The sequence below is a fragment of the Chlorocebus sabaeus genome, chromosome 23 (genome assembly GCF_047675955.1).
Source record: "Chlorocebus sabaeus isolate Y175 chromosome 23, mChlSab1.0.hap1, whole genome shotgun sequence".
NCBI lineage: Eukaryota > Metazoa > Chordata > Mammalia > Primates > Cercopithecidae > Chlorocebus > Chlorocebus sabaeus.
This window is the reverse complement of record NC_132926.1, coordinates 46,707,599-46,732,031: the sequence shown is the minus strand read 5'-3', so window position 1 is coordinate 46,732,031 and position 24,433 is coordinate 46,707,599. Positions and strand designations below refer to the sequence as shown.

The 24,433-nt window shown below is 45.5% G+C and overlaps 1 protein-coding gene and 1 long non-coding RNA gene across 19 annotated transcripts in view; one reads left to right on the top strand and one right to left on the bottom strand.

The window, feature by feature from the left end:
* The window catches only part of LOC103244569 (uncharacterized), a 316,604-nt gene extending 299,206 nt beyond the window's left edge, over positions 1 to 17,398 (top strand). For 12 of the 15 annotated variants that reach the window (XR_012090848.1, XR_012090853.1, XR_012090851.1 and 9 more), the window contains one exon: positions 2,969 to 3,142. This is a non-coding gene — a long non-coding RNA (uncharacterized lncRNA). Of the gene's footprint in view, positions 1 to 2,968; positions 3,143 to 17,297 lie in introns of those variants that run through there. The other 3 variants (XR_012090854.1, XR_005243563.2, XR_005243566.1) reach the window with 2 other exon arrangements.
* MACROH2A1 (macroH2A.1 histone) overlaps positions 1 to 24,433 on the bottom strand; it is a 65,147-nt gene that overhangs the window by 5,797 nt on the left and 34,917 nt on the right. Inside the window, exons 5-8 of one of the 4 annotated variants that reach the window (XM_008014493.3) lie at positions 20,313 to 20,423; positions 12,853 to 12,952; positions 5,871 to 5,960; positions 3,074 to 3,248 (exon numbers count right to left, since the gene is read on the bottom strand). In XM_008014493.3, coding sequence (XP_008012684.1) covers positions 3,074 to 3,248; positions 5,871 to 5,960; positions 12,853 to 12,952; positions 20,313 to 20,423 — 476 coding nt within the window. Of the gene's footprint in view, positions 1 to 3,073; positions 3,249 to 5,870; positions 5,961 to 10,736; positions 10,828 to 12,852; positions 12,953 to 20,312; positions 20,424 to 24,433 lie in introns of all 4 variants that reach the window. The other 3 variants (XM_008014496.3, XM_008014494.3, XM_008014497.3) reach the window with 3 other exon arrangements.

Genomic DNA, 24,433 nt, shown 5'->3' with positions numbered 1-24,433 from the left:
CTACCACGTACAAGTTGACCTCAAATGAGTTACTTAACCCCTCCATGCTTCAGTTTCTTTGCCCTTGAAAGGAATAATAATGCTCACCTTGTAGGGTTGCTGTGAGATAATGCAGATAAAGGGTTTAGCACAGTACCTGGGGCTCAACACATATCCATAAATAGTAGCTTGAAAAAAATAAACCACTTTCCTTTTAAGCTCATAAATCTAAGGAACGTTTAATCAAAGCCCCAAACTAGTATTCTCTATGTACTACCCCTCTGGAGAGGGGTCACCCCTAATGTGAAACAGAGCTGAGGGAGTAGGGGTATCCATAAATATCATGACCAGAATGACTGAGGACAGGATGTCCAGATGCCAGGGCCTCACTTGCCCCCAGCAAGGCCGACAGGCTGGAGGGAGCCATCACACAGGTGTGGTTGTGGTCATCTTCCACATTAGGCTGTGTCGCTGGGCCTCAGCTAAGAGAGTGATCCTTTACCAACGGCTCTCTCCCAACATGCTTACATTTATACTGTTTTAATCCCAACATTACTTTTATGCCAGAGACACTGGATGCAACAAACAAGCTGTTTTATTTCCCGTCCTAAAACCCACTGTGATTTACTGGCCGGCTCTGGTGTAATCCCATTTTTTTACTCATGAAAGAGAGGGCAGCTGTTTACACAGCTCTGTGGGGTGAGGTCTGCCTGGCAGATGTGGCCTGGGTAGCTGTACACATGTGCTGCCTTGGGCATTTCCCCCCTTAAAGCTTTCAATTGATTATTTTTATTCCTACCTTTTACTCCATGAAAAATGTAAATAAGTTTGTAATAACAGATGCTCTTTTATGAGAATTACTTTTATGCTTCAATTAAAAATTTCTCAATACCCATATGAAAGGGTGTGAAATTATTACCTCCAATAAAGTTTCCTATTGCCTCCCTCTTCGGAAGCACCTTTCATTAGAGCAGATCAAAGTGCATCCGAAGCACTAATTAACTGAGACTCAGAACCATCTGTGAGGAAGGGCAGTCCCTACAGTCTCACTTGCTGATAAGGCAGACCAGGGCAGAGAGGTTGATTCATTTAACCAAAGGTCACACAGGACAGGAGAGCTGAGGGGCCTTACTCACAGAGCTCCAGGACCAGACAGCCCAGAGATGCAAGGCCAGGGAACGGGGAGGCAAGCCTGCCCATAGCTCACCGACTGGTGAGGGGCTGCTGAGGAAATGCTCATTCTTCTGTTTTTCCCTTGACTGGGAGAAGTGGGGGCAGCAATGGGTGGCAGGCAGTGATAGAGGCTCCAGAGAAGGTTCAGGCGCAACCGGAGATCTTTCCCCCAGAGCCTGGTACTGGTGGGCCCTTCCAGTCACACATGGCCTTGGCCACAGAAAGCCCTGGGGAATGGTGGCAGTGCCCATCTGCCTGTGGACAGGGTCTTTTGCTAGGCAGAATGTCAAGTGACAGGAAGCCCACCCCGTACTAGTTCTGCCACCAGTACTTGAGGTGTGGGACCTCAGTGATGGCAGCATGCAGGAGGCAAAATCACGAGGCCTGCCTAAGCGGAAAATGGCAAAATGTAGTCTCTGTCCTCTCGAAAGTTTGGAAGGAAAGTGTTTGAGAGAGCAGCTTTCTATCAGTTCATGACATGGTTCTGAGGACCGTTGCTCAGGCTCACCCAGAAGGAAAGAACAGCCTGCAGGGTCACAGGCAGTTGGTGCTACACAGCCCCGCCTTCCTTGGGTGCTGGGAGGGGCTGATGGGCAAAGACCCCAGACGGCTCACAAGCTGGGATGGGAAGCCCCAGGAGCAGTGGCAGGTACTCTGTCCAAAGTGAGCCATCTGCCAACACAGAACCCCAGGTTATGGCTCCTCTTGGGTGCAAGTTGTTAACAGCTGCAGCCTCTAAAGGCCAGTTTCTTTTTGCTTCAGTGCCCAATGCAGACCTTGAGCCTTCCAGAGGCCTTGGACTTAGACCCTTGGTAGGAGGACAATAGTGATGGTCAGTGGGACACAATCTCAGAGGTGGCTCTGCCCTGACAGGTCCTCATGTCTGCATCATGGGACACATTTCTGAAAGCACTCTGCCTTCTAAGAGCTCCTTTAATTTCTAGAGCAACCCTGATACACTGCATGGGGGGATTATTATGCCAACTTCTCAGAAAAGGATTAATTTACATGTCATCACTCACCTGGTTAGTGGTCAAGCCAGGACGCAACTCCAGGCCTGACCCCTAAGCCAGAGTGCAGTGCTGCTCCAACAGGCAGGAACCTGATAGGTTATTTGCTGACATCTTCGGGGTGTACAACCAGGGAGGTATTGAGGGGGTTGCCCTGAGCCCTACCTGCATCATCAGCTGTCAAAAAACTAGACTTCTCGCATGGTGGTTCTCTGGGTATGTGTATGTCTTAGGGGCAGTTGTGTTGCTCGTGAAGACCTTGGTGAGTCTACCTGGGGATTTTCTGGGACAGGAAGTGGAGTAGGGCCCAGCCCTGTTTAAATCTCACGTAATTCTCCATTCCATTCCACCAGGTCCCATTACCTCATTAGCAGACCAGCAGGGTTACCTAGGGCAGTAAGACAGTGAGTCATGTAGAGACGCAGGTTCTCAGGAGGTGGAAGATGCTTGTGAGTAGAAAGGAAAGGGGTAGAGGGCTTTATCCAAAGAATACTGTGGTTTGGGTGGCAGACTGTAACACAGCTATAGACTTATTCTGAGACAGCCAAGCTGTTCATTTGTATCCCTGTTATTCATACCTCCAGATCTTCTCCACCCATCTAAGTCACTGTGCCCTTCAAAACTTGCTCTCTGAGGTGCCATTTCTGTGGTCCCAGTACACCCTGGGGTCCCCTTCTGTGATGACATTTGCTATCAAAACTGAAGTTTTATATCATCCTTGGGATTTGGATCTCTCTAATTGTCCCTCACCATCATTTAATGTCTGCATTCTTCCCTATGTCGTGCTTCTGGTCTCCTTGGTTAAGGCAGCCACCGCGGGCCTTGCACAGAGTGACAGCACCACAGTTATGGGCGATGTGTGCGCAGAGAGACACACCCATGACTGATATGTAACAAGCATGTGCCCCTACCTGCCGCTGCCGATGGATGGAAATGCAATGGATTTCAGCTTCTTATCATCAGCCAGGGCCAAGCAGTTTTTCACTGTCTTTTCCAGAAGTTCTTCACACTTGTCTGCACCCCAGACTGGACTATTACAGTGGATCACAAACTTGGCAGGCAGGCCGTGACCTGCGCTTACGGCAGCTAGTGGTGGGGGGATGAAACAGAAATAGTGAGCTCTGGTTCACTACAAAGCACAAGATGCCAAACACAGACCCACTCCCCTGCCACCATACGTCTTCCTGGGCCCTCCAATGGTCTGTGTCTGAGGAGTTCCACAGCTGTCTGCTGCGTTGTGATTCCAACGTGAGCTCGAGCCAAGAACTGCTCATCATTTAGTCTTTTCACTTGAAGAGGGGAGCCAAGCCAAGCCACACCCTTGGAAAGTTGGCATTACAATATGTCACCACCAGGAATTTTGACCAAGTTTGTAGTAAGCCTCTCTCCACTCTCAGAAAGCTTACACAGTTCTCCCAGAGGCAGAGCCTTACCCATCTAACTCAACTGAACATAAACTCAACTAAACGTGTCAGAACATCTGCAGCCTTAAAATAATTGTTTTGGGTTTCCAACCCTTCTTCTTTAAGTCGACTGGTGTGCTAATTATCGACTTGCACACCAATATGATGTATTTGTCTCTACTATGATGTATTCTCTAAATCTCCCAGACCCAATTCAGGACAAAGCTACCAGGGAAGCAACTGCTTTAAATGATCTGCTAAGCAAACTGACCAGCATCTCCGCTGCCATTGTCTTCTCCCTGCTGAAGATGGCCTCACTGTGTGAATAACTGATCCTGTTTGTGGCAGAATTAGCTTAGTTAAGGAACTGTTTTTTCTTTTCCTAGAAGAGAAGAGGGGCCCCTTTCCAGCTATACATCTCCACCAAAAAGACTTGCCTTTCCCTTGCCAGATCTAAGGACACAGGCCTGGGGTCTGCCACAAACTGCAAAGTACCATGTCTCCCAGAGCATGTTCCAGAATCCCCGTCCATAGATGCTCTGCAAAGAAGGTTTTGGGGGCACTGGGTTTAGGGGGTGCTGCATGCTATGCTTCTATACAGGAGCACATTAGAGTCTCCATACCACTGCTAAAGTAAAACATCCAAACTTTTTGTATTTGGTTGCGTATTTCTGAAACCCATTTTTTTTTTTTATGGAATATCTTTACAAGGGGTATGTGTTGTTATGGTCGTGTGGTAGATAATGGAGAAGGAGCGATTTGTGGGTAGTGTCTCATGGTACAGTAGAAACAGCTCAGTCACAGGGCATGAATTTGAGTCCTGGCTCTGCTTTGTGATTGGGCTTGAGAACTCTGGGCTGACCTACAAAAACCTGACATTACGGCATTGAATTAAACCAGTGGGTTTATCCCCATGAGAAGTCATGGCTAAACTATGCATAGAAAAAGACTGGAAAGAAACATTAACAGTGACTATTTTGCACAGTGGAACAGGAGTATGTTTTATTTGCCTCTTTATACTTTCAAAATTATTTTAAAGCAGTTTCTAAAGTAGCTGTTAAAATCAAAAACAAAAGTGTTATTGAAACAAGCAAAAATATCTTGAACCATGCTACACCTAATGGGTTTGCATCTGCTGTGGCTGAGGTTTCCCACAGAGTTTGGTACATGGCAGCACCAGGCTGCCTCCTACCAGGCCTTGTGCCAAGGGCTACCAGCAGGACTCAAGCTGGAACCCTGATGGGAAGAGACCCACAGGCTGGTCAAACAGGTGTTTTAAAGGGACTGGGGAAAGGCCAGCTGCCCCTGGCTAGGTAGTTAAAACTGTGTATGCCTTCCCTTGTACAGTGTGGGACTTTGGTGGTACTGCCTGGAAGAACTTTATAATTAGTGCCCTGTATGTCATGCCCCTTGCAGGCAAAACAGAAGTGGCAGAGCAGAGGTCAAAGGCACAGATCAGCAAAGGGAATCCTTCTGGATCCTGAGACTAGCCTGAAAGGGGTGTCATTTGTCACTAGGAATAGAGGGGCAAGGCCTGGTGGACCCTCCAAGAGAGAGCTTATGCGAAAATTATCAATGTCCAACTTTAGTTAAGATTCATTTTTAAAACAGAGGATTTAAAAGACAGGATAGGCATTGGAATCGGGTAGTAAGAAGAGAAAACCAGAGCCCAAAGTGAGGAAATGGGTGATCTGTCCTCACACAGTTGGTGGTTGAGCCGGGTCTCCCCACTGACTCAACTCTCAGGTCCTCAGGAGGTCCTCTGTCCTGTATACCCCAAATGACCACCTAAATTCAGGCCTGAAGCAATAAAAGTACCCTGCCTCCAGGTCTTAGCAGTAGTTCTCCCCACATCAGATGCCAAGTCGTTTTCTTCCCCTTATACCAGGGAAGGTGTAATTGGCAAATGAGAAACGTGTACTTATACGTTTCCTATTACAAACATGGATGGCTGAAGATTTTTAATTAGCATCTCTCACCAGCAGTTTTGCAAATGGCTCAGTATCACTCCCTCTCAGCTCTTAGATGTGTACCAAACTCAGCTCCTATAATTTCTTAAAATTTGAGATCTAGACATCAAACATATAGGAGCTATTTTAAGTAATAAAAAAATTCAAAGGTGATTTTCCCAGACAACCTGCATGTGATGAAACTCTAAGTTATAAAGCTACAGGCTGTCCTTGGCCTCCATCTTGAATGCGGCTGTATTGCCATGCACCTCTAAATTCTAAGCCATCTCACAAAATGGTTTTCCTAATACTGCATGTGCCACAACCAAATAAGCACGGTGGCTTTCCCACCTCACCTCCAGCTACTTCCAAGGGCCCGTTCTTTTTCCGGAGTTCCAGGACAGCTTCCACAAACTCCTTGCCACCTTTCTTCTCCAGCGTGTTTCCTAGACAAGGACAGGGTGGGGTCAGGTTGCCATTCTGTGTCTCTGGCACACACACTTAGCATGTCAGGTGATTACATACTTCAAATGATCTATTAAATTTCTATCAGGCTGCAAAACAGGAACTAAGCCTTGGCTGAGTTAGTAAAGATTGAGAAGGGCTTGTCATCACCAGTTACTACCCTCACATTGCTGCTTCATCTGGCTGTCTCTGCTGCCCCTTATTTGGGTCTGACTCAGGGTGATCACGGATGTGACAGAGATGTGAAAGAGACAGGAGATGCTTGTTTTTTTTTTTGCAAACATGCTTGTCCTGGATGCTTTTCACTGGCATGAGATACCAGCTGGTACTGGTTTCCAAGACTAATGCCTGCCTTGGGTTTTCTTCTCTGTCTCTGGGGAGAACCCCCAAGTAAGGAGGTTTCAGCAGCACACAATGGTCCCATCGAGAGGCCAGCTCTCCTCTTGGCAGTAGGCCTAGAAGGAAGTGTTCATACTTGTCCACCTTTTTGGACCAGCATTATTACCGTGCTTAGTTCCTGTTTTGCAGCTTTGGTCTCATATGCAAATACAAAATAAAAATGGCCTCAGACGGTATTTTCTTAATTACACTAATGATTCAGAATTGTTTTCAGTAAAGAAGGGCAACATCAGAAGCAGAGCTTAAAGATTAATCTGTATGCTATAAAAAGCTTGGAAAGGAGGATGTCTAACTGCTCAGGACCAGATTCTTTAATAAAAGCCAATGGAGGTTGGGAGCAATGTATTTTCTTCAATTAGGGCACTTGCTAAGTAATTAATTTCTGCTGTGAAAACCAAGTTCCCAAACAAGATCACCAACACCTATGAGAACTCTGAGTTGATGCTCATGTGGGATAGCAAGTGGCAATCAAAGTTAGCAACAAGATCAGCCTTTCAAGTTTGGCTAAAATGGGGTCTGAGTCTTCCTTAAGCTCTGATTCCTCAGTTTTGCACATTTTAAAGTACTTTTCCTCACAGGAGGACAAAATACTCCCCTTAAGATTCACATTTGTCTTGGAAAATTCCAGGTGCACCTGGCACAGTTCTGGTACGGGACGGTCAAGGTATATCGGAATGCACCAGCCCAAATTCTCTTTGGAGTCACCCTGCGATGATTAGGGCTAATTATCTTAGTGAAACTTGCCTCCTTTGAATGTTTGTTCTGCAGGGGTGAACTAACCCCAGGAGGTGTCTGGGAAGAAGAGGAAACAACTTGGGCCTTGTCCCAAATACAAACCAGGGCTAATGGCTAGGACTGGGCCTGTACCCACCCGCTGTAGGAAACCTGGGGTGTACAGATAAATATGACCAGCAGCCACAGCCCAGGGGAGCTCTCAGCTGTGTCTGAGAGAGGGTGGTACAAACTTAGCATCCTTGAGGTAGGATTTTGTGTTACTCTTCATGATCTCAGACTGCCCTCCTGCCTTTACCTGTCCTGAAAAGCAGCACAGACTTTAAATGGCAGAGTGAGAATGTCACACCTGTTGCTGCTGCATGTTTCTAGTAAAGTCAGCATCAGAGGTGGCAGCTGAATGGACCATGCACTGGAGGAAGCAGGCTAGGGGCTTAGAGCCCAACTCCACCACCACAAAGTGGATGCAACCCAGGCAAGTAAGACCCCAATACAGGTTCACCTAAACTATCCCTGCAGCTGAGAAAAAGGAATCTGGAGCCGGAACCAGCTGGATTCCACACACTGCTGCCCCTGGGGCCCAGTCTAGCCTTCACGCTTAAACCCATTCTCCAGCTTGAGGCAGGGCAACAAAAACACTGGAGGCTGGACTAGTTAGGGTTCTCATTCTTTATTAAATTTAACTCTTTGGTGAGAACTGAGAAATTTGAAAGGTAAAATATCGTTTTTACTTTATCATGATTACCAACTCCTTTCTAAAATATTTAAGAAAATGGGCTGATTTATAATTAAAGGTATTTTATCTTAGGAAGAGTGTTTAAAAATTTTACTTATAAATATTGCTTTAATTAAAAGTGAAATTTCCAAGTTAAAATACACTTAAATGCATTTCCCAAACTTAAAAACTGAACCCTAGATTGCAGGCAATCAACCCAGTCAGGACTTGACTCCTACACACACATATGTATGCACATGTTCATGTAGACACACGTGTACTTTTTAACAAGAAACAGGCCCATTTTCAACCATATTGTCAACACTCTTATTGTAAGACTCTTGCTTTTGAGGCTTAACTTCAGGGTTAATCATAAAGCAATTGGCTTATTTGCCCCCAAGCATAAACATATGTTACTCCCATGAGAACAAGAACATTATTTCATGCTTAGAAAGCAGGCATAAGTATCAGTGTTCAAAACAGCCTAAGCGAAAATTTAGGCTTGGACAAATGTCAGGCTAGGCCTGTGGTCTATTTCACTGTTAGAAAGAACTTTTGATGGGTAAAAGTTAATCACTGGGGCTAAGCATTCCTGCACTCGGATTCCTTCTTCCAGCAGTCTCGGGACTTCACACCAAATATGAGAAATGGAGTGATTACTAGCTTCCTCTTTTCTCCTCTCACACATCAAAGTGGGAGCTGGAACCAATTGAGGCCACGTAGGAATCTGGTTTAGCATTGGCATTGTAAAAGATATCTGGGGTCAGTACTGGTTTGGACTGGTCCGCTGGGCAGAAAAAGCCCTGAGGGGCTTTGGAAGACTGGGTTCTGATCTGGCAGTCTTTCTGCCTTGGCCAGTTGGGGTGTCTGAAGCTGCTGAAGATTTCTGCAGGTGTGACACTGTCGGTGAGTGATGTGTGCCAGGGTCCTGGGCAAGCTTTTGGACCCAGGTTGCTCCTGTGGCTTGGAGGCTAATAATTCCCCACCCTGTGCTTATCAATGGGTTGTAGGCAAACATGTCAGAGGAAAAGCATTAGCACCATCCTTATTCCAAAGAGATCTATTCCAGTCACAATTCAGGAAGGACTGGGCTCTGCTGGGTGGCCCAATTAGGTCTGCCTGCTACTCCCCCAAGGCTTCAGCCCTGTCTCAAAGCTGCAACTCTGCTTCCTGGCATGGCTAATCCTGATGGGCACGGCCTTCCTCAGCCTGCAGCAGGCAGGTCAACTTTCTCTTCTCCCTGGACCTGGGTAAGATACTTTTGCCTAGAAAGTTGCATAATTCCCATTTCACCAAATGTCCTGGATGGCAGGATGAAGCCAGGCCTTAGTAACTCCCAGCTATGACAAAGACAAGCCCTTATTTATTTTTCTCTAAATAAGCACTTCCCTCCCATCAAATGTTCATTTGGTTAAAAAAGGAAGCATCTTTCTCTTAAGCTACCTGACTTTGGAGCTCTTTAACTCCTCCAAAGTCTTGTGAAAGGGGAGTTTAATTGCCTACAGCCCGATTTCATTTTGGCCTGGCAGACTTGGCAAATTCTGACTTTCCATCTAGTTTGTCTTTCCATCCATGTCCAAAATCCAAAATACCCAGGAGAGTGGTTAGTCCAAATTGCAGTGGCTGGGGAAGACTGAACTAGCAGTCTTTGCTAGTGATGCCAAGCAGAGCCGGGCAGCCAGTGATTATGAGCTACTGCACATCTAGCATCCAGGACCCTTGTGAAAATCCCGATCTCCTCATCCTTCCAGATGACTTCACTGTCTGCTGACTGGAAATGTAACCATTCACTCTGGAAGCTGGCATTTGAATCCACACTCAGAGTGCTGCTCTCAGGACCAGCACATCTACCATAAAAATCATATATACACATGAGTGATACCTTACAGCAGGCACCAATCATGAGCCAGGCTTTACAAAACAAGGTGCTTTGCTTACATTTAATGTAATTCCCATCATTACCATTACTTTATAGATAGGGAGCCTGAAGCACTGAGGAGTGAAGTGACTTGCCCAGGCCCCATGATCAGTAAATGGTGACAGTAGAACTCCAGTTCCTTCCACCTAGCTCCAAAGCTGTGCTTTTTTCTATCACACGTGGGTGCCGCCTCCTCAGACAGGCCCCTCAGTGTGTTCTTAAAGCAGAATACTGTTTGATTCTCCTGCCAGGAATCTGCAGCCTCGGGATATGGCATCTCAAGTGCCCTCTGTCTTGGCCACCCTCAGCTATTTAGCACACTAGGAATCAACCTACATTTATCAGCTGCCAGGGGAAAGGAAGGTGCTTTCTGGGTCTAGGATAATGTTTCTTATGAGTAGTCTAAAGATACCATGTCAGATTGAGGTGATTTTCATGCACCTGAAGTCTGAGAACCCTAAGTGTGGGCAAGCATTTGGAAAGGGTCCTCCTTGTGCACCTGAGGCTTTAAGGCCATTTTCAGGAACAAGCGTGCTTCTGACATGGAGACAGATTGGCAGGGGTTGCGGGGGTGGGGGTGGTGACCTGTGCACAGGGATCTGTGTTTGTCTGCTCTTCAGAGTGCATGGAGGTGGTCTTGGATGCAACTCGGTCCATGTGACTGTATTGTTCCTGCAGCTGAAATCATCTGTGAACCCAGTCTCCAACAAAGCTGAGCCTTGTGGGGCAGGTGAAGAAATGATTCTGCTGAACCAGTTTTCAAACCAGAAATGTCCATCTGTGAGCTGCATCAGCCAGGATGCATCACATCCTGGCTGACAGCTAGCTTTATTACTCAGGTTCACAACCCAGGGACAGGAGACCTTGGGAAGGTCAGGACAGCTGGAAGTGTGAAATGAATGCAGCCCTGCATAGCTGTCAAAGGATCAAGCTGTCTGCAGCGGCCGACTGACCATGCACACACACACTCGGCAGCACCCGGCTAGGCATTACCTACTTCACCACCGATGTAGAAGTCAGTGTTTGTCGGGTGAACGACAGCATCACTGTCGATCGAGGCAATGTCAGCCTGTACAACTTGCAACTATAACAGGTAAACAAATGTATATCAACTGTGTTGGACCGAGACCCACGCACAGGCACATTTACTAATGCCCCAATGGCAGGGCTGGCCTACCTGGTCGATTCCAACATATGAGCCCAAGGGGCAATCAGTCCACGCAGTGTGCGCACATGTGGATGGGGGTGAGGACAGGAGGAGGAGGAATATCAAATGTGACATGTTTAAATTAAACATTTGAATGACAAGTCCAAAAAAAGAGAAACACACACATGAGATCATTTCCAAAGGTTAAAAGAAATAAAATGAATGCCCCGTTTCACTTTGCAAAAGCCTATAAAGTTGGCATCCCACTGAGAAGGCTACTAAAACATGGCATCTGTTTAAAAAAAAAAAAATAAAGTGGACCATCAGGCCAACCAAAACAACAAGTTTCTCCATTCTGTCTGCAGCAGTCAACTTGCAGGCTTTGATTTTTATTCTTGTGACATTTACCATTTTGTCTACCTTCAAGGGATTTCTCTTGAAAACCCAGAAAACAGTATTGATATATGTAGAGGATTGCCTTTATTTTTTCCCCTCAACATATGGGCTGATCTCTATCAATATTTTTCCAGGCCCATCTCTTACTCTAGCATGTCTTATTTTTATGGTTTAATTTTTTTGTTGTTTTTTTACAGACAGGGTCTTGCTGTTGCCCAGGCTGGAGTGCAGTGGCACAATCATAGGTCACTGCAGCTTCGAACTCCTGGGCCTAAGCAATCCTCCTGCCTCAGCCTCCCGAGCAAGTAGCTGAGACTACAGGCACGTATCACCAAGACTAGCTAAGTTTTTGACTTTTTGTAGAGATGAGGTCTATCTTACCCAGGTTGGCCTCCAACTCCTGGCCTCACTCAATTCTCCTGCCTCAGCCTCCAAAAATGCTGGAGTTACAGGTGTGAGCCACTGCACCTGGCCTTTGTATTTTAGTATAAAATGTGCTTTGGATAGAATCCTTGCTTTTTCTAGCTTGTGGTTTTTTGTTTTGTTTTGTTTTTTGAGTATCTGTATAAGGCAGTTGGAAAAGAAGTTCAAGCTGGACACTCTTGAGTCCAGTCCTCATGTTTTCAGCCCACTGTTGCACCCAGTTCGTGTGGGTCAGGCCTGGGCTCATGGAATGAGTGTATCTCCCAGTAAGGAAGTCTGCTATCTGACAAAAACAGTGGAAGCTGAGAGCTCAAGGAATACAAAATAGATTGCACTTGAGGGTTAGGAAGGAGGCTACATCTGTGTGCCTATTTCCCCTGGCAAGCCTCTACTTCAAAGAGCAGCAGAGGAGCCCTGTCGTGCCATTGAGCTGACACTGCCACATATGCAAAGATAAAGCCACAGAGGCAGGACACTTAAGGTGCACCTCTTAGCCTGCCCTGTACCATCCACCATCTTGAACAGGGAGACACCATGGCTCTGGGGCAGTTTTCCTCCGTAAGAACTCGCTTGGAGATATTGCCCTTCTGTTTAATACCATCCTCTAGTCAAATAATTCATGAAGGTGGCATTCAGTCATATACTGTTTTCAGTTCTAAAAAAAGGTTGAAGTGATGGTAGTAAGTTGTGGGCTAAAGACAGCTTAATAGCATACTGATGTGGCTTGTCTTCTCTTTCAAGCTGTCATTTCTAATTAAGGTTTAAATGGAGAAACTATCATTTTGTAGTTACCTGAGATTTTTCAGTTCTAAAGTAAAAACAAAAAAAACAAACAAAAACCAACACGTTTAAAAATCCCTCCCCAAGTAACCAGCAGTCAGTTTGATCATTATGGAAGAGAATTCAGATGGCAATATATTTGCAACTGAGGAGAGAACAGCCAATCACACTTAATAAAACAGACCGTTTACACTTGGAATGGCCTGGAGTAAGTCGATATTCAGTGTCTACACTCAAATATCAATCTTGGATTTGGAAATTTGGCTTGACCACTGTAAAGTCTGGGAAGATGAAACGCCTAAATTCTGGGTTCCATAACTTTTCATCTGACAGCTGGTGGTGCCGAACCCCGTCCCCAATTACCTAGGTCATCTTTAAGGTCAATGTCAGCATTGGTAGGATTGATTATGGCCTCCACCTCAAAGCCGGCTAAATTACTGATTTCACTGTGAATAAGGTTCAGCTGCAAAGAAAAGCATGAGGTGGGAAATAACAGGAGAGCTGGGAAGTCTCAGAGAAGGAGCCTTGGGATACAGGTAAAGGGCAGTGGACACTCCAAGTGCACGAGGCACAAAAGGGAAGCAGGGAGTTGCTGGCTCAAATGAACCCATTTCAAACATAAGACTCAAATGCTGCTCGGGATGCGGGAGCAAGCAAACTAGAATGAATGTTCAGAGCATGTGGGTGATGCCTGGGGCAAAAGGAAGCACAAGCCAGATTCGACGAGGAGATCAACTTTCCTTTAAAGGGACTTGTGATCTGGGGGCCAAAGTAAGGCAGCTATCAGGACCTAGAATGAGTACTCATTGCTGAGGGTGGGGGCTGGTGTGACTGTCCTCATCCTTGAGTGCTGGGCTGGTGCTAACATCCTACCTGGCTTGGGCAAACCCCTAAGGGCTCTGCCATTGTCTTCCAAGTGACTATGGGTCCTTAAGGCTGTCCCCATCACTATGACTGCTGGCTGGCTTCCCTGCCCTGCTCAGGGTGGCAAGAAGTGAGAACAGTCTGTTGCTTAGTAACATCTAATTTACGTGTTCATTAGTCATGTAATACTGAAGTTCCCTGGTGAAACCCAGGGGAGGAAAGTTCTCCAGCAAGACAATGTGTCTTTTAAATGGTTTTCACCTTGTTGGTCAGGTTGCTCTGAGACTCAATGGGTGGTTTATTGAGCATTTTCCTTAAGTGTTATATCCAACCAATGAATTTGTTCTTTCTGAAGAGCCACTGAATGGGTGTACCCCAGCCACTGTTACTCTGTTACAATGGCAACCCTGCATCTGAGTATTTGAGGAAACCCGAGTTTGAAATTCTGTCAGAGGGGCAAGGAGAATTAATGGGCCTAGGACTGCTGTTCTGGGTCCTACTATTCCCCTTGCTTTTCTCTAGGTACAAGCACCTGCAGGAAAGCTTGCTTTTGCACATGCTCTCACAATGACATTGCTCACGCTTCAGTAACATAAATTCCTAACACCTGCAGACAACTACAATGCCTAAGTAGCCCCAGCAGAGCTGGTGCTCAAGACTACGACCTAGGCCAGAATAGTGGCTGCAGTCTGCAGGGTTTACCAGGGCATGAGGCTTTGTCCAGGAGCTCACCCAGGAGAGGGCTGTGCACAAGACACTTGGCAGGGAAGCTCCTGGCAACAGAGCAAGTTGCTGCATTTCTAAGGCCAAACATTTTGTTGAAAACAAAAGCAAACAAAAAACCTGGCACTCCAGAAGCATTGGAAATATAAACCCACATTTTTGATTGCCAGAAGCAGTTGAATTCTCAAAGAGGGATGTGCTTACACTAAGAGTCATCCTCTGGGAGGAAACAGTTGTGGAATTAAGTTTTGTCATACAGCCAAAGAAGAATTCTGGCCAGGGCAGTGGACTTCATTTTTGGTTAAAGACTCAGAGAAGAGGACCAAGTTTTATTCATGTGGACTTCCTGGGTTATTGCTCCTAGCACTACAGAGTGATTTAGAGGCCACCCACACCCTTGAAGCTGAAGGAAGCCATGGGGGTGATCTCACAAAGCAAAGCTCTCAGCAGCTCAGGGCCCTGGCACCAGGTCAGAGGCACAGAAAAGAGCATGGGAGCTGGGGCCTGACTGCTGCCATCGGGGAGGAGGGGTGTGGGTGGGCACAGAGTGGGGGGCCTTAGGGTAAGGCAAGTGAACTCTCAGGATTTAGAACAAGGCCAAGGATTTTACTCTATTATTTAGTTCTGCATTTGACTCCAAGCAAATGCTATTTATAAAAACTCAAATTAAGCCAATACTCCCCCCACCACACACCACCAAAACACACCTCACACAGTGTGAAGAGGCAGGTTGGTGAGGAAGGCAGGCAAATGAGAAAAAGACTCGATCTACTCAGTGTAATGTGGATGTGTATGCTTTTAAGGCATCTATAAATTCCTTTGTTTAAAACAATACATGTTCGATCCTTAAAATTCACACAATTTTTTCCAATTGTATAGATGCTTCTGGTGTTATATTCAGAAATGCTTCGTTGGAAAAGTAGCTATTTTGGTGGGCTGTGCTTCAGCTAGCCAGGAAGACCCCCGCACTGGCCTGTATCCGACTCTCTCCTGGGGAGAACCACCTGCTCTGTCTAGGGGAATGGGATTCTCCGGGGGAAACTTGGCTTTGCTGAAGCAAGGGAACAGTTGTGAACAGAACTCAAGCTCATGGAGAATTCCCAGCTTCCGTTGGACTCACTACCTTCCCGTCTGACCAGAGGCAGCCCCACTCTTGGAAGTACAGACTACAGTACCTCAGGGAGCCACTACTACTCAGCATTGAGGATTTCCTGCCAACCAAGTGCTGTTTCACTCTTCACATCTGTGGATGAGGCTAGAGTTGTGATTTTCCAACTATGCTCTGCTATGCACTGGGGCTCAGCAGAAGTCCTTAGGGTATAAGGCTGAGCCACAAAAGTTTTGTTGCTATAAAATGTGTACAAATATGTATTTTTAAACAATCTTGACTAGAAAGTGTGTGCTTGGGATGTGTGCATCAGGGGAAGAGAATGGGAAGGGGAGAAGACAAATTAATTCAAGTACTTTGGAAGGACAAATGGGTAATCAGCTTGGCAGGTGGGCCAGTGGGCAGAAGCCAACAGCAAGATGATCATGAACGAAGACAGTAGCTCCGCTATACAGAAGAAAGCCCATGAGCATAGGGTGCAAATGGACCGGTACACAGGCTCCCACTGTCCGGTCACAAATGAATAAGCGAGATACAGCCAAGACAGAGGTCCAGTCTTAGGAGGCCCCAGGGTCCCCTCCCACCAGCCAGGGTCAGATCCGGTGGGGTTTATCAGCCAGAGGGGTGTGCGTCCATCTGAAGTACATGGCAGAGAAGTGGTCCTTGTGGGTTAGGAAATCAGAATTCTGGGAACTGTAAAAATTCCCAAAATTAGTCTGATTTTCTGGGAGGAATAAGGATCATTAATGGTTTCAGAATTTGAATAAGGTGACTGCTTCTTTGTAGCATCATCGGGAAAGATAGGAAACTAAGTTTTAATCCACAGCATGAAGAATTTAAAGCAGCTATGAAGACTGTTAGCCACTGAGGAAAGTAACCATAGGGCACTGCCAGTTATAGAGCAGGAGAGGGTCCCACGTGGCTGCGCAGTGGGCAGAAAGTGTCGTAGCCAAGGGACCTTCAAGATCCCTTCCAGCACCGGGATCTGATGATCCTAACCTTATTGGCTTTGCTGGGCCAGCTTCTGATACAAGCAGTACTCGAGTCTTCCCTGTGGTGGGGATGTCCGTGGAAACCCTTATTCTTTACTCATTGTATATGATCATCAGAGTATAATCTCTTTGAAGGCAAGAGTGGGTGTGGCCCCCTAACCCTGAGTGCTGCACAGTGCCTAAGCCAGTGCTGGGGTTCCCCTGGGCATGTAGAGTTAGAACTGAACATCAAACATCCTCAGATATAACTCAGATAAAATGACTGCCCCTGCCCGCTTTCCTTTAAGGCATGGTTAATAGAAATGCCAGAGCTCAGAAATTGAGCCCTGGGCCTGGCTTGGATCTGAGGCGGCTCAGAGCCAAGCTGCCCTCGCCTGGATGGGAGGCTGGCCGCCACCATTTAGGGCAGGACAGGAGGCAGTCTGTCGATGATGACAGGGAAGGAGTGCCTGGATGGACATGCAGACTGCCTGACCTGACCTACTTGGCTACAGGAAATAGTACATTCCTTCTTGGTTCTTTTAAAAAAATATTAGAAACCCAATTTTAGTTAATGAAAGTGATTGTTAAAGATAGTGCCTGAGTGGTATGTTAAATCTAGCCTGTAACTGTCAGATGTTGGTGTGTCTCATTCTCTCATAATAGACAAGGAAGGAAGCCTGGCTGGTCTCATTTCCCTGTGCTGACCACCTAAAGTGCAGTTATTTTCCTGTCCCCAAAGTTCACTTCAACGAGGGGAATGGGAAGGGCAGTGTCTTCCATAGGACCCTCCTGAATGCTGTGTCTTCCCTGGGGCACACTGCAGGGCTGGCTCCTGGCCTCACAGCTGTGCTGTGTGGTTCTCCCTGCACACATGCATGCCCAGCCTGGATTTCTCCAGAGGCCTTGGACCTGGCAGCAGAATCTAGTGTGTCCAGCTAGAAAGAGCCCCACAAAGATAAGGACCATGGATAGGCACTGCTGGATGTCCAGATGGCCGATAGCTGAGCCATTCCTTCATGGCTTTGTCAGTTTCCTAAACTATCTCAGAAGCCAGTCCTCAGCCATAGTGAGGGGGAGGGGTGAATGGTTTTTCTCCCTCACTGTTGCTTCAACTTCAAGAGCTCCCTTTCTCCTCACAGTTCTTCCAGCCCCCAGGAGAAGGGTGTGTGGATCAAAGGGAGAAAACCTATGGTACGTTACGCCTGCCTTGAATGGCCTGCGAGCTGGGGTTGCCATCTTGATCATTTGGGAGGTAAGGAGACTCGTCACAGCCTCAGACTGCCTTCCCAACTCCTTCAAATAATACTGACTCTACCAAGGAAACTTAAAGCATTTACTACTACTGACTGAAAACTGTAAAACCTCTGAAAAAAGGCTGCAAATCTTGGCTGAACACAAAGCAAAAGCATTTAGTTGACTCAGATTCACAGCACTGATTTCCTTTTTAAAACAATTCAACAATTTGTGTGAACATTGGGCAAAATCAGAGAGTAATGGCTGTGATGACTCCTGAGACTTCAGTATGTGAAATACATCATTAATATCAATGGTCAGGCTCCTAAGCCTGGGCCATGCCTCCTGAGTAGCTTAGCAACCATGCCTTACAGGGCTGTAGCACGCACAATATCACCTTTCTCCATCCCAGCTTGCTTGCAATCTTCAAGCACTGGTTTCAATGTCACAGATAGAAAAATGAGATTCACAGGACACAGGGTACCTATAGTCACCATTCTAAAGTACCCCTTTTGAAACATTTCCTAAACTCCAAGTCAAAGTTAATGTCTATAATATTTTAAATGTGCTTTTTGTAAAAACTGTGTCAGTTTCATAATTTTTGCCTTTTTTACACTATATGCCATGATTTTCACCTGACAGTAATAGCCAATAAAAAGCCAGAAAATAATGCTCTAATGTATCAACGCTCACTCCATCTCATGCTGCAGGGGTGTAGGGTTCCAGAAAAGGCAGTTGGAACCCTAGTTTCTAACACTGGTGCTTAGGCGGACTTAAGATGCTGCTTTACTTTGGAAACATGCCGTTTATTCTGCTGAGCAGTGTCTGCAGCACTAGATCTTTGGGTGCCTCTTCCTGGATATGTGAATCTTGGGTCATAAAGTCGCAAGCACATTCAACAGGAAGGGCAGTTTCTTGGTAGCTTGGTGTTTTGTTTTCACCACTTAAAAGGGGGTGATATGGGAAAGAAGGCTAGGTGGTCTGTCTGGGTTTACATTCAACCCCTTCTCTTATGGCTGACCATTTTATACTGGGGGTTTCAGCTTAACCATTCCTTTCAAATTTTCCCTCCAAAAGTCAAGATAAGCACATTAGTTTCACTGTTAAGCTCACTGCTTTCGTACTCCATTTTTTAAAATAACATTAAATGATATGTTTGCAATTTATTATAGAGTATCATCACTTTTCTATGGCTGTTTGTATCCTCATCCTACCAGTATTAGCCAAAATTTTACTCTACTGTACTTTATTTTTATTCGTGTGACACCTGGCCCTGAGACCAGGTGTATCTGAAAAAGAAGAGTTATGTTGCTGAGAGCTGACATGTTTCTGGCTCTTGGGAGAAGCCAGCAAGATGTCTGTGGCCTTTGCCCCCTCCCCTCCAGGGCTCACAAACAGAGCCCAGAGGAGGCCGTGATCCCATTTCTTTCAGAAGATCACAGCAACAAGAAGGGCATCTGCATTTTGCATGGACATTTTTACAGCCATATTTGCTGCTACTTTGGAAATATTTTAGTTCATCCAGCAAGGGAGGTATGAGGAATTCTGATTTGAGGCTGCCTTTGGAGTGGCTGGCAGGAGGTAGCAAGAACACAGGGAGGGGAGAGGCCAGGGTGGGAGTGCCTAAGGGCAGAGTGGGGAAAAGAGGTAGAAGGTGATCCCAGGGGCTGAACTATTCTGTATTTCAAACGGAAGCAATGTGGATGGGTCACATTAACTTTCAATACATTACCCAAGGATATTACAGGGGTGAAAGTAGACCCGGGCAGTTGTCTTCACTGCTGAGTCAAAATTTTTAAAGGAATGAAAAATATTTTAAACAAAAACTTTCAAAGCCCCAGACCTTAAGATGACAACTAGTGCTACTTTTTCTTTTGAAAAAATGCATACAAAATACAGAGAATGGTTAAAAATGTAAACAGTAATGGTTATTTTCTGGAACACAGAGTCCACCACAGGAATTGCATCATGAGAGAGAGTGCAATTAGTGACAGAAAGAGGGAAGGGGGTAGGAGGAGAACTTGCAATGACGTGAGCGAGGGAACCGTGTCACTGTGATGCAAAAGAAATTGACAGTGAGGGTTTAAAAATGATGCAGCTTCAGATCCAAGTTTGTTACCACATTCAAACTAAACACAGATTAACTTGTAAGGTCAAATTCATTCCTTTAATTTTTTAAGTATAGGATTAAAAAATTAAGAAGACCTTAATTCTTTCTTCCCACCCCTTTTTTGGTGTCAATAAAGAAATATTAGTTAACTCTCATTCTCAGGTCTTAAAAGCCTTTGCATCATTTTTATTTTCAATAAAAGTGAATCATCTTTTACAAAACCATGGCGTCCTGGCAAAGTTGCATCACTGGGGCGGCTGAAAATATATTGCCCATGGTTAAAACAAACAAACAATTAGCTGGAAGAGTCATCTGGTGGTTCAGTGAAGAAACCCAGTGCACCCATCAGTACAGTCTGAAAACAATCCCCTGTAGAGGCCTGCATCAGACCTGAGGCTCTACCTTTAGTGTCCCCCAGGACAAGCAGGCTGCCGGCTAGATTGTTCACCTTCCACCACCAGGGCTTGACTTCTGCCTAGTTCCCTGGCTGGTGCTATCTGATGACCAGTTTATCCCACAGAAGCAGCTCCTCCTCCAGACTAACCAAGGGTCCCCATCTCCCACAGGAGCCTCCTGCCCTCTTCTTTTTTACCACTGTCTCCCTTCCCCAGCTGCCAGGGTCCTCCCTCAGCATTGTGGCCTCCCCAGCACTTAGCCCTCCCTGAGGCCACTCCCAAAGCTCACGGCGCACTCTGTCTACCCACAAGGCTGGGAGTGGCCCCCGGGACCCCCCCAGCCTTCCAGTGGAGATGGCCTGTGCCCATCTGTCCCTTGGGTCCCTCGAGTAGACTGAGGCCGCGCATCTGCCTACCTTCTGGCCGAGGAAGAGGCTCTTGGTGGAGAGGACTGTGAAGCCGTCGGCAGGTGTGCCCTCGGTTGTGCTGTCAGCGCTGGCTGCCTTACTGACTTCACCCTGCTTCTTCTTGCACAGACGGAAGGGTCAGAATGTGGGCCACACAGACACAGGCATCCTAACAGAGAGGCAGCTCCCAAGCCTCACCCATAACACCCAAGGGGAAACAGGAAACTAAACCACAACCAGTTCTCAGCATTTCTCCAAGGGGGAGCTCTGACTCATTTTGAGGTACAAGAGTTCTATGGAGTGTGTTGTTATATTTTAATCACCTTATGATCTTAAAAAAAAAAAAAAAACCAGTCACTTAAAGGTAAAACTTCACTTTACAGTGATCATTTAGAATAGAACCATTTTCATAAATTCAGACCAAGTAAATGTCTCTTAATTAAGGATCTTCAAGTGTCTTTCCTTTCTAGATGTTTGCAATACTATTAAAGCTTAAGAGGAAAAACTGTTCTAGGTCACTAGTTCTCAAAAAGCAGACTAAGGACTATAACTTATACTCCAACCTTCCTGACTCCAGAAGGTCAGACTCGCTTCCACCCTCCTTCATTAAAGCCAGCGTTAGAAAAGGATGCATGTGGTGGCTGTGGTGAACCATCTGTCTCTCTGGGGACCCCCTGAACCCAGAAGTGGGCATGGTTCTTGGCTTGGTCTTCAGCTTCTTCCTCAGCATCATTAAGACTGAAATATATATGCCCTGGAGTTCCCAAGGATCTTCTGAGAGAGGTACATGACATGGAGAGTTTAAGAAACCAGCTTTCCGATCGTCTGCTTCCTAACATTTTCCTACAACTGATCTGCCCTAAGAAGGATCTACACCTGTGGTCAAGATTCCACACCAGAGCTCCTTTCATAACTACCCTCCTCTCACTTCCCAGAGTAAATATTAATATGGCACACCACTGTGGGAGTAGGGATGCATGTTTTTGGCATATTTGTATTAAGGACAAAGCCTGTATTAGAAATTGATACTCTGGCTAATTTGGAGATTTTCTGCATTAAAATAAATTGTAGAGTAAGGATAGTGAGAACAACATCAGTTTTCATTTAGACACTTCACCTTTCCCTTCCCCAAATTATTAACAAAAAGTACTTCACTCCTGAGGGAGGGTCTAGTGGGAGGAAATCCAGAAAGAAGGGGTGAGAAATATTACAGATGGCCATGCCTTCCTGAAGAATAAATCTGAATAAACTCAGGGCAAGGCCTGTGTCCTATCCATTTGCCTATTTAGGATTCAAATTCATTAATATGAACATATTAACATTTTTTACTTACAATGAAAAGTAAGGTCTAATTTTGCTAACGGCTTTTAACAACAAGGGCTGATTTAGCAATTATGTTATATGGCAAACATTTTTCCCATATTTAGTGAGCTAAATGTGAAGTTCCAAGGTTACGCTATAAATGAGAGAAAAAGCATTTTACCAAGAAATATAGTACTGGCAAAGATACATTACAATTATCACTATTTTGATTTTCCTATTGAGTGTTTACCATTTGATGAGTGAAAGAGAAACAGGTATAATCAACAACTATACGGTAAATCTTGGTGACACGCTTTTTGATATACTTTTCAGGAGCCAAGAATAGGAAAGGCTGTATAACAGACTTTCACAAGTCAGGTGTTTTTAATCCCGCTTTCAACAAAACTGAAGCAATACCTAATTGAGTTAATAGCTGATAGATCTTCAGAAAATAGACTGGTGAAGTTAACAGTAATGGAACAGCATTGATGTCCTCACTGTGACCATGTGTACCACGGTTATGTGAGATGTTAACAATGGGGAAACTGGGTGAGGGATATTCGAGAACTCTCTGTACTACCTTTGTAACCCTATGTAAATCTAATGCTATTCTAAAATAAAACGTTTATTACAACAAATTGATGAGATTACACTATGTACTGTTGGCATATATCAAAGAGTTCAGAGGACTGAATGATGTTGCTATAAGAAAACCGTTTCCATTTCAATTTTTTTTAGTGAAGATTTTCCAGACATTCATATCTAGAAATATATAAAAATAGTAGGCTGAGCCCTGTTTCATTTCAACAATAAGTAATATTCAACTGAGGATACTTGAACTAGTTAGGGGGAAAAAATCCACTCAGCCCATTACAAGATGCTTTTCCAATAAAATTTTACCTTTTCCTTAACAGTTATTAGAATTTGTAATGCATTTGTCAGTTTGATCAATTGTATATTAATAAATGTGCTAACTATCCAATCTTGTAGAATCTACTATTTAGCACTTTTATAAAAGTAAAAAAAAAAACTTCTTCAAAATTGAAATTTATATACATTATTTTTGTTGCAGAACTAAAAAACAGAATAGAAATGTGTTACATTAAGATGAAAGTTTGTGGGGTAAGCAAAAGAGAAATAAGGAGAAAATAATGTAAACTTTCCAACTGTTAAAAATGGTCAGAGGACATAAAAGTGATACTATTCTGAAGTTTGAACTCTTAAGTTTTGTATTTGGGTCCTGACTCCCCTAACAGCATGACCGTGGGAAAACTGCTCCCTTTCCCTAAGCCTTAGATTCCTTATTTGGAACATAAGACTGGGTCTGGGAGTGGTGGCTCATGCCTGTAATCCCAAGACTTTTGGGGGCCAAGGCCAGAGGATACCAGCCTGGGTAACACAGCAAAACCCCATTGCTACCAAAAATGGAAGGGAAGGGTAGGGGAGGGGAGAGTGAGGAAGGGGAGAGTGAGGAAGGGGAGAGGGAGGGGAGGGAGGAGGGGGGAGGGGGGGGAGGGAGGGGAGAGGGGGGAGGGGAGAGGGAGGGAGGGGAGGGGGAGGGGGGAGGGGAGGGGGAGGGGGGAGGGGAGAGGGAGGGAGGGGAGGGGGAGGGGGAGGGGGGAGGGGTGGGGGAAGGGAGGGGGAGGGGAGAGGGAGGGAGGGGAGGGGAGAGGGAGGGGTGGGGGAAGGGAGGGGGAGGGGAGAGGGAGGGAGGGGAGGGGAGAGGGAGGGAGGGGAGAGGGAGGGAGGGGAGGGGGAGAGGGGGAGAAGGAAGGGAAAGGGAAGGGTAAAGGGAAGGAAAGTAAGAAAATGAGACTAAGACTGGAGAGTTCCTGATTAAATGATTGGCCTTAGAAAGTAGTAAAGCACTCTAGAGACAAGCCATCACTGCCTGGTCCTATATAGCCCGCCCACTTGGCAAAGAACTTCTGCCTCTTCCCTTCAAGGTTCCCACCCGACAGGACAACAGAGCAGGTGCTTAAGGTCAGCACAGTTGTCTTGTGAGATGTTAACACATTCAAATCATAGCAACTGTGCCCAAGTTTTTCATAAAGCCTGTTGTCTGAAATTATGTCTCTTCCTAATGTTTTGGTATTAAAATGCCCTTTCTTATGGTTGCCTAGTATTCCATGGTGTATATGTGCCACATTTTCTTAATCGAGTCTATCATTGATGGACATTTGGGTTGGTTCCAAGTCTGCTACTGTGAATAGTGCTGCAATAAACATACACGTGCATGTGTCTTTATAGCGGCATGATTTATAATCCTTTGGGTATATACCCAGTAATGGTATCGCTGGGTCAAATGGTATTTCTAGTTCTAGATCCTTGAGGAATCACCACACTGTCTTCCACAATGGTTGAACTAGTTTACAGTCCCACCAACAGTGTAGAAGCGTTCCTGTTTCTCCACACCCTCTCCAGCACCTGTTGTTTCCTGACTGTTTAATGATCGCCATTCTGACTGGCGTGAGATGGTATCTCATTGTGGTTTTGATTTGCATTTCTCTGATGACTAGTGATGATGAGCATTTTTTCATGTGTCTGTTGGCGGCATAAATGTCTTCTTTTGAGAAGTGTCTGTTCATATCCTTTGCCCACTTTTTGATGGGGTTGTTTTAGTTTTTCATGTAAATTTGTTTAAGTTCTTTGTAGATTCTGGATATTAACCCTTTGTCAGATGGCCTTTGTAGGGACATGGATGAAGCTGGAAACCATCATTCTGAGCAAACTATCAAAAGGACAGAAAACCAAACATCGCATGTTCTCACTCATAGGTGGGAACTGAACAATGACAACGCTTGGACACAGGATGGGGAACATCACAC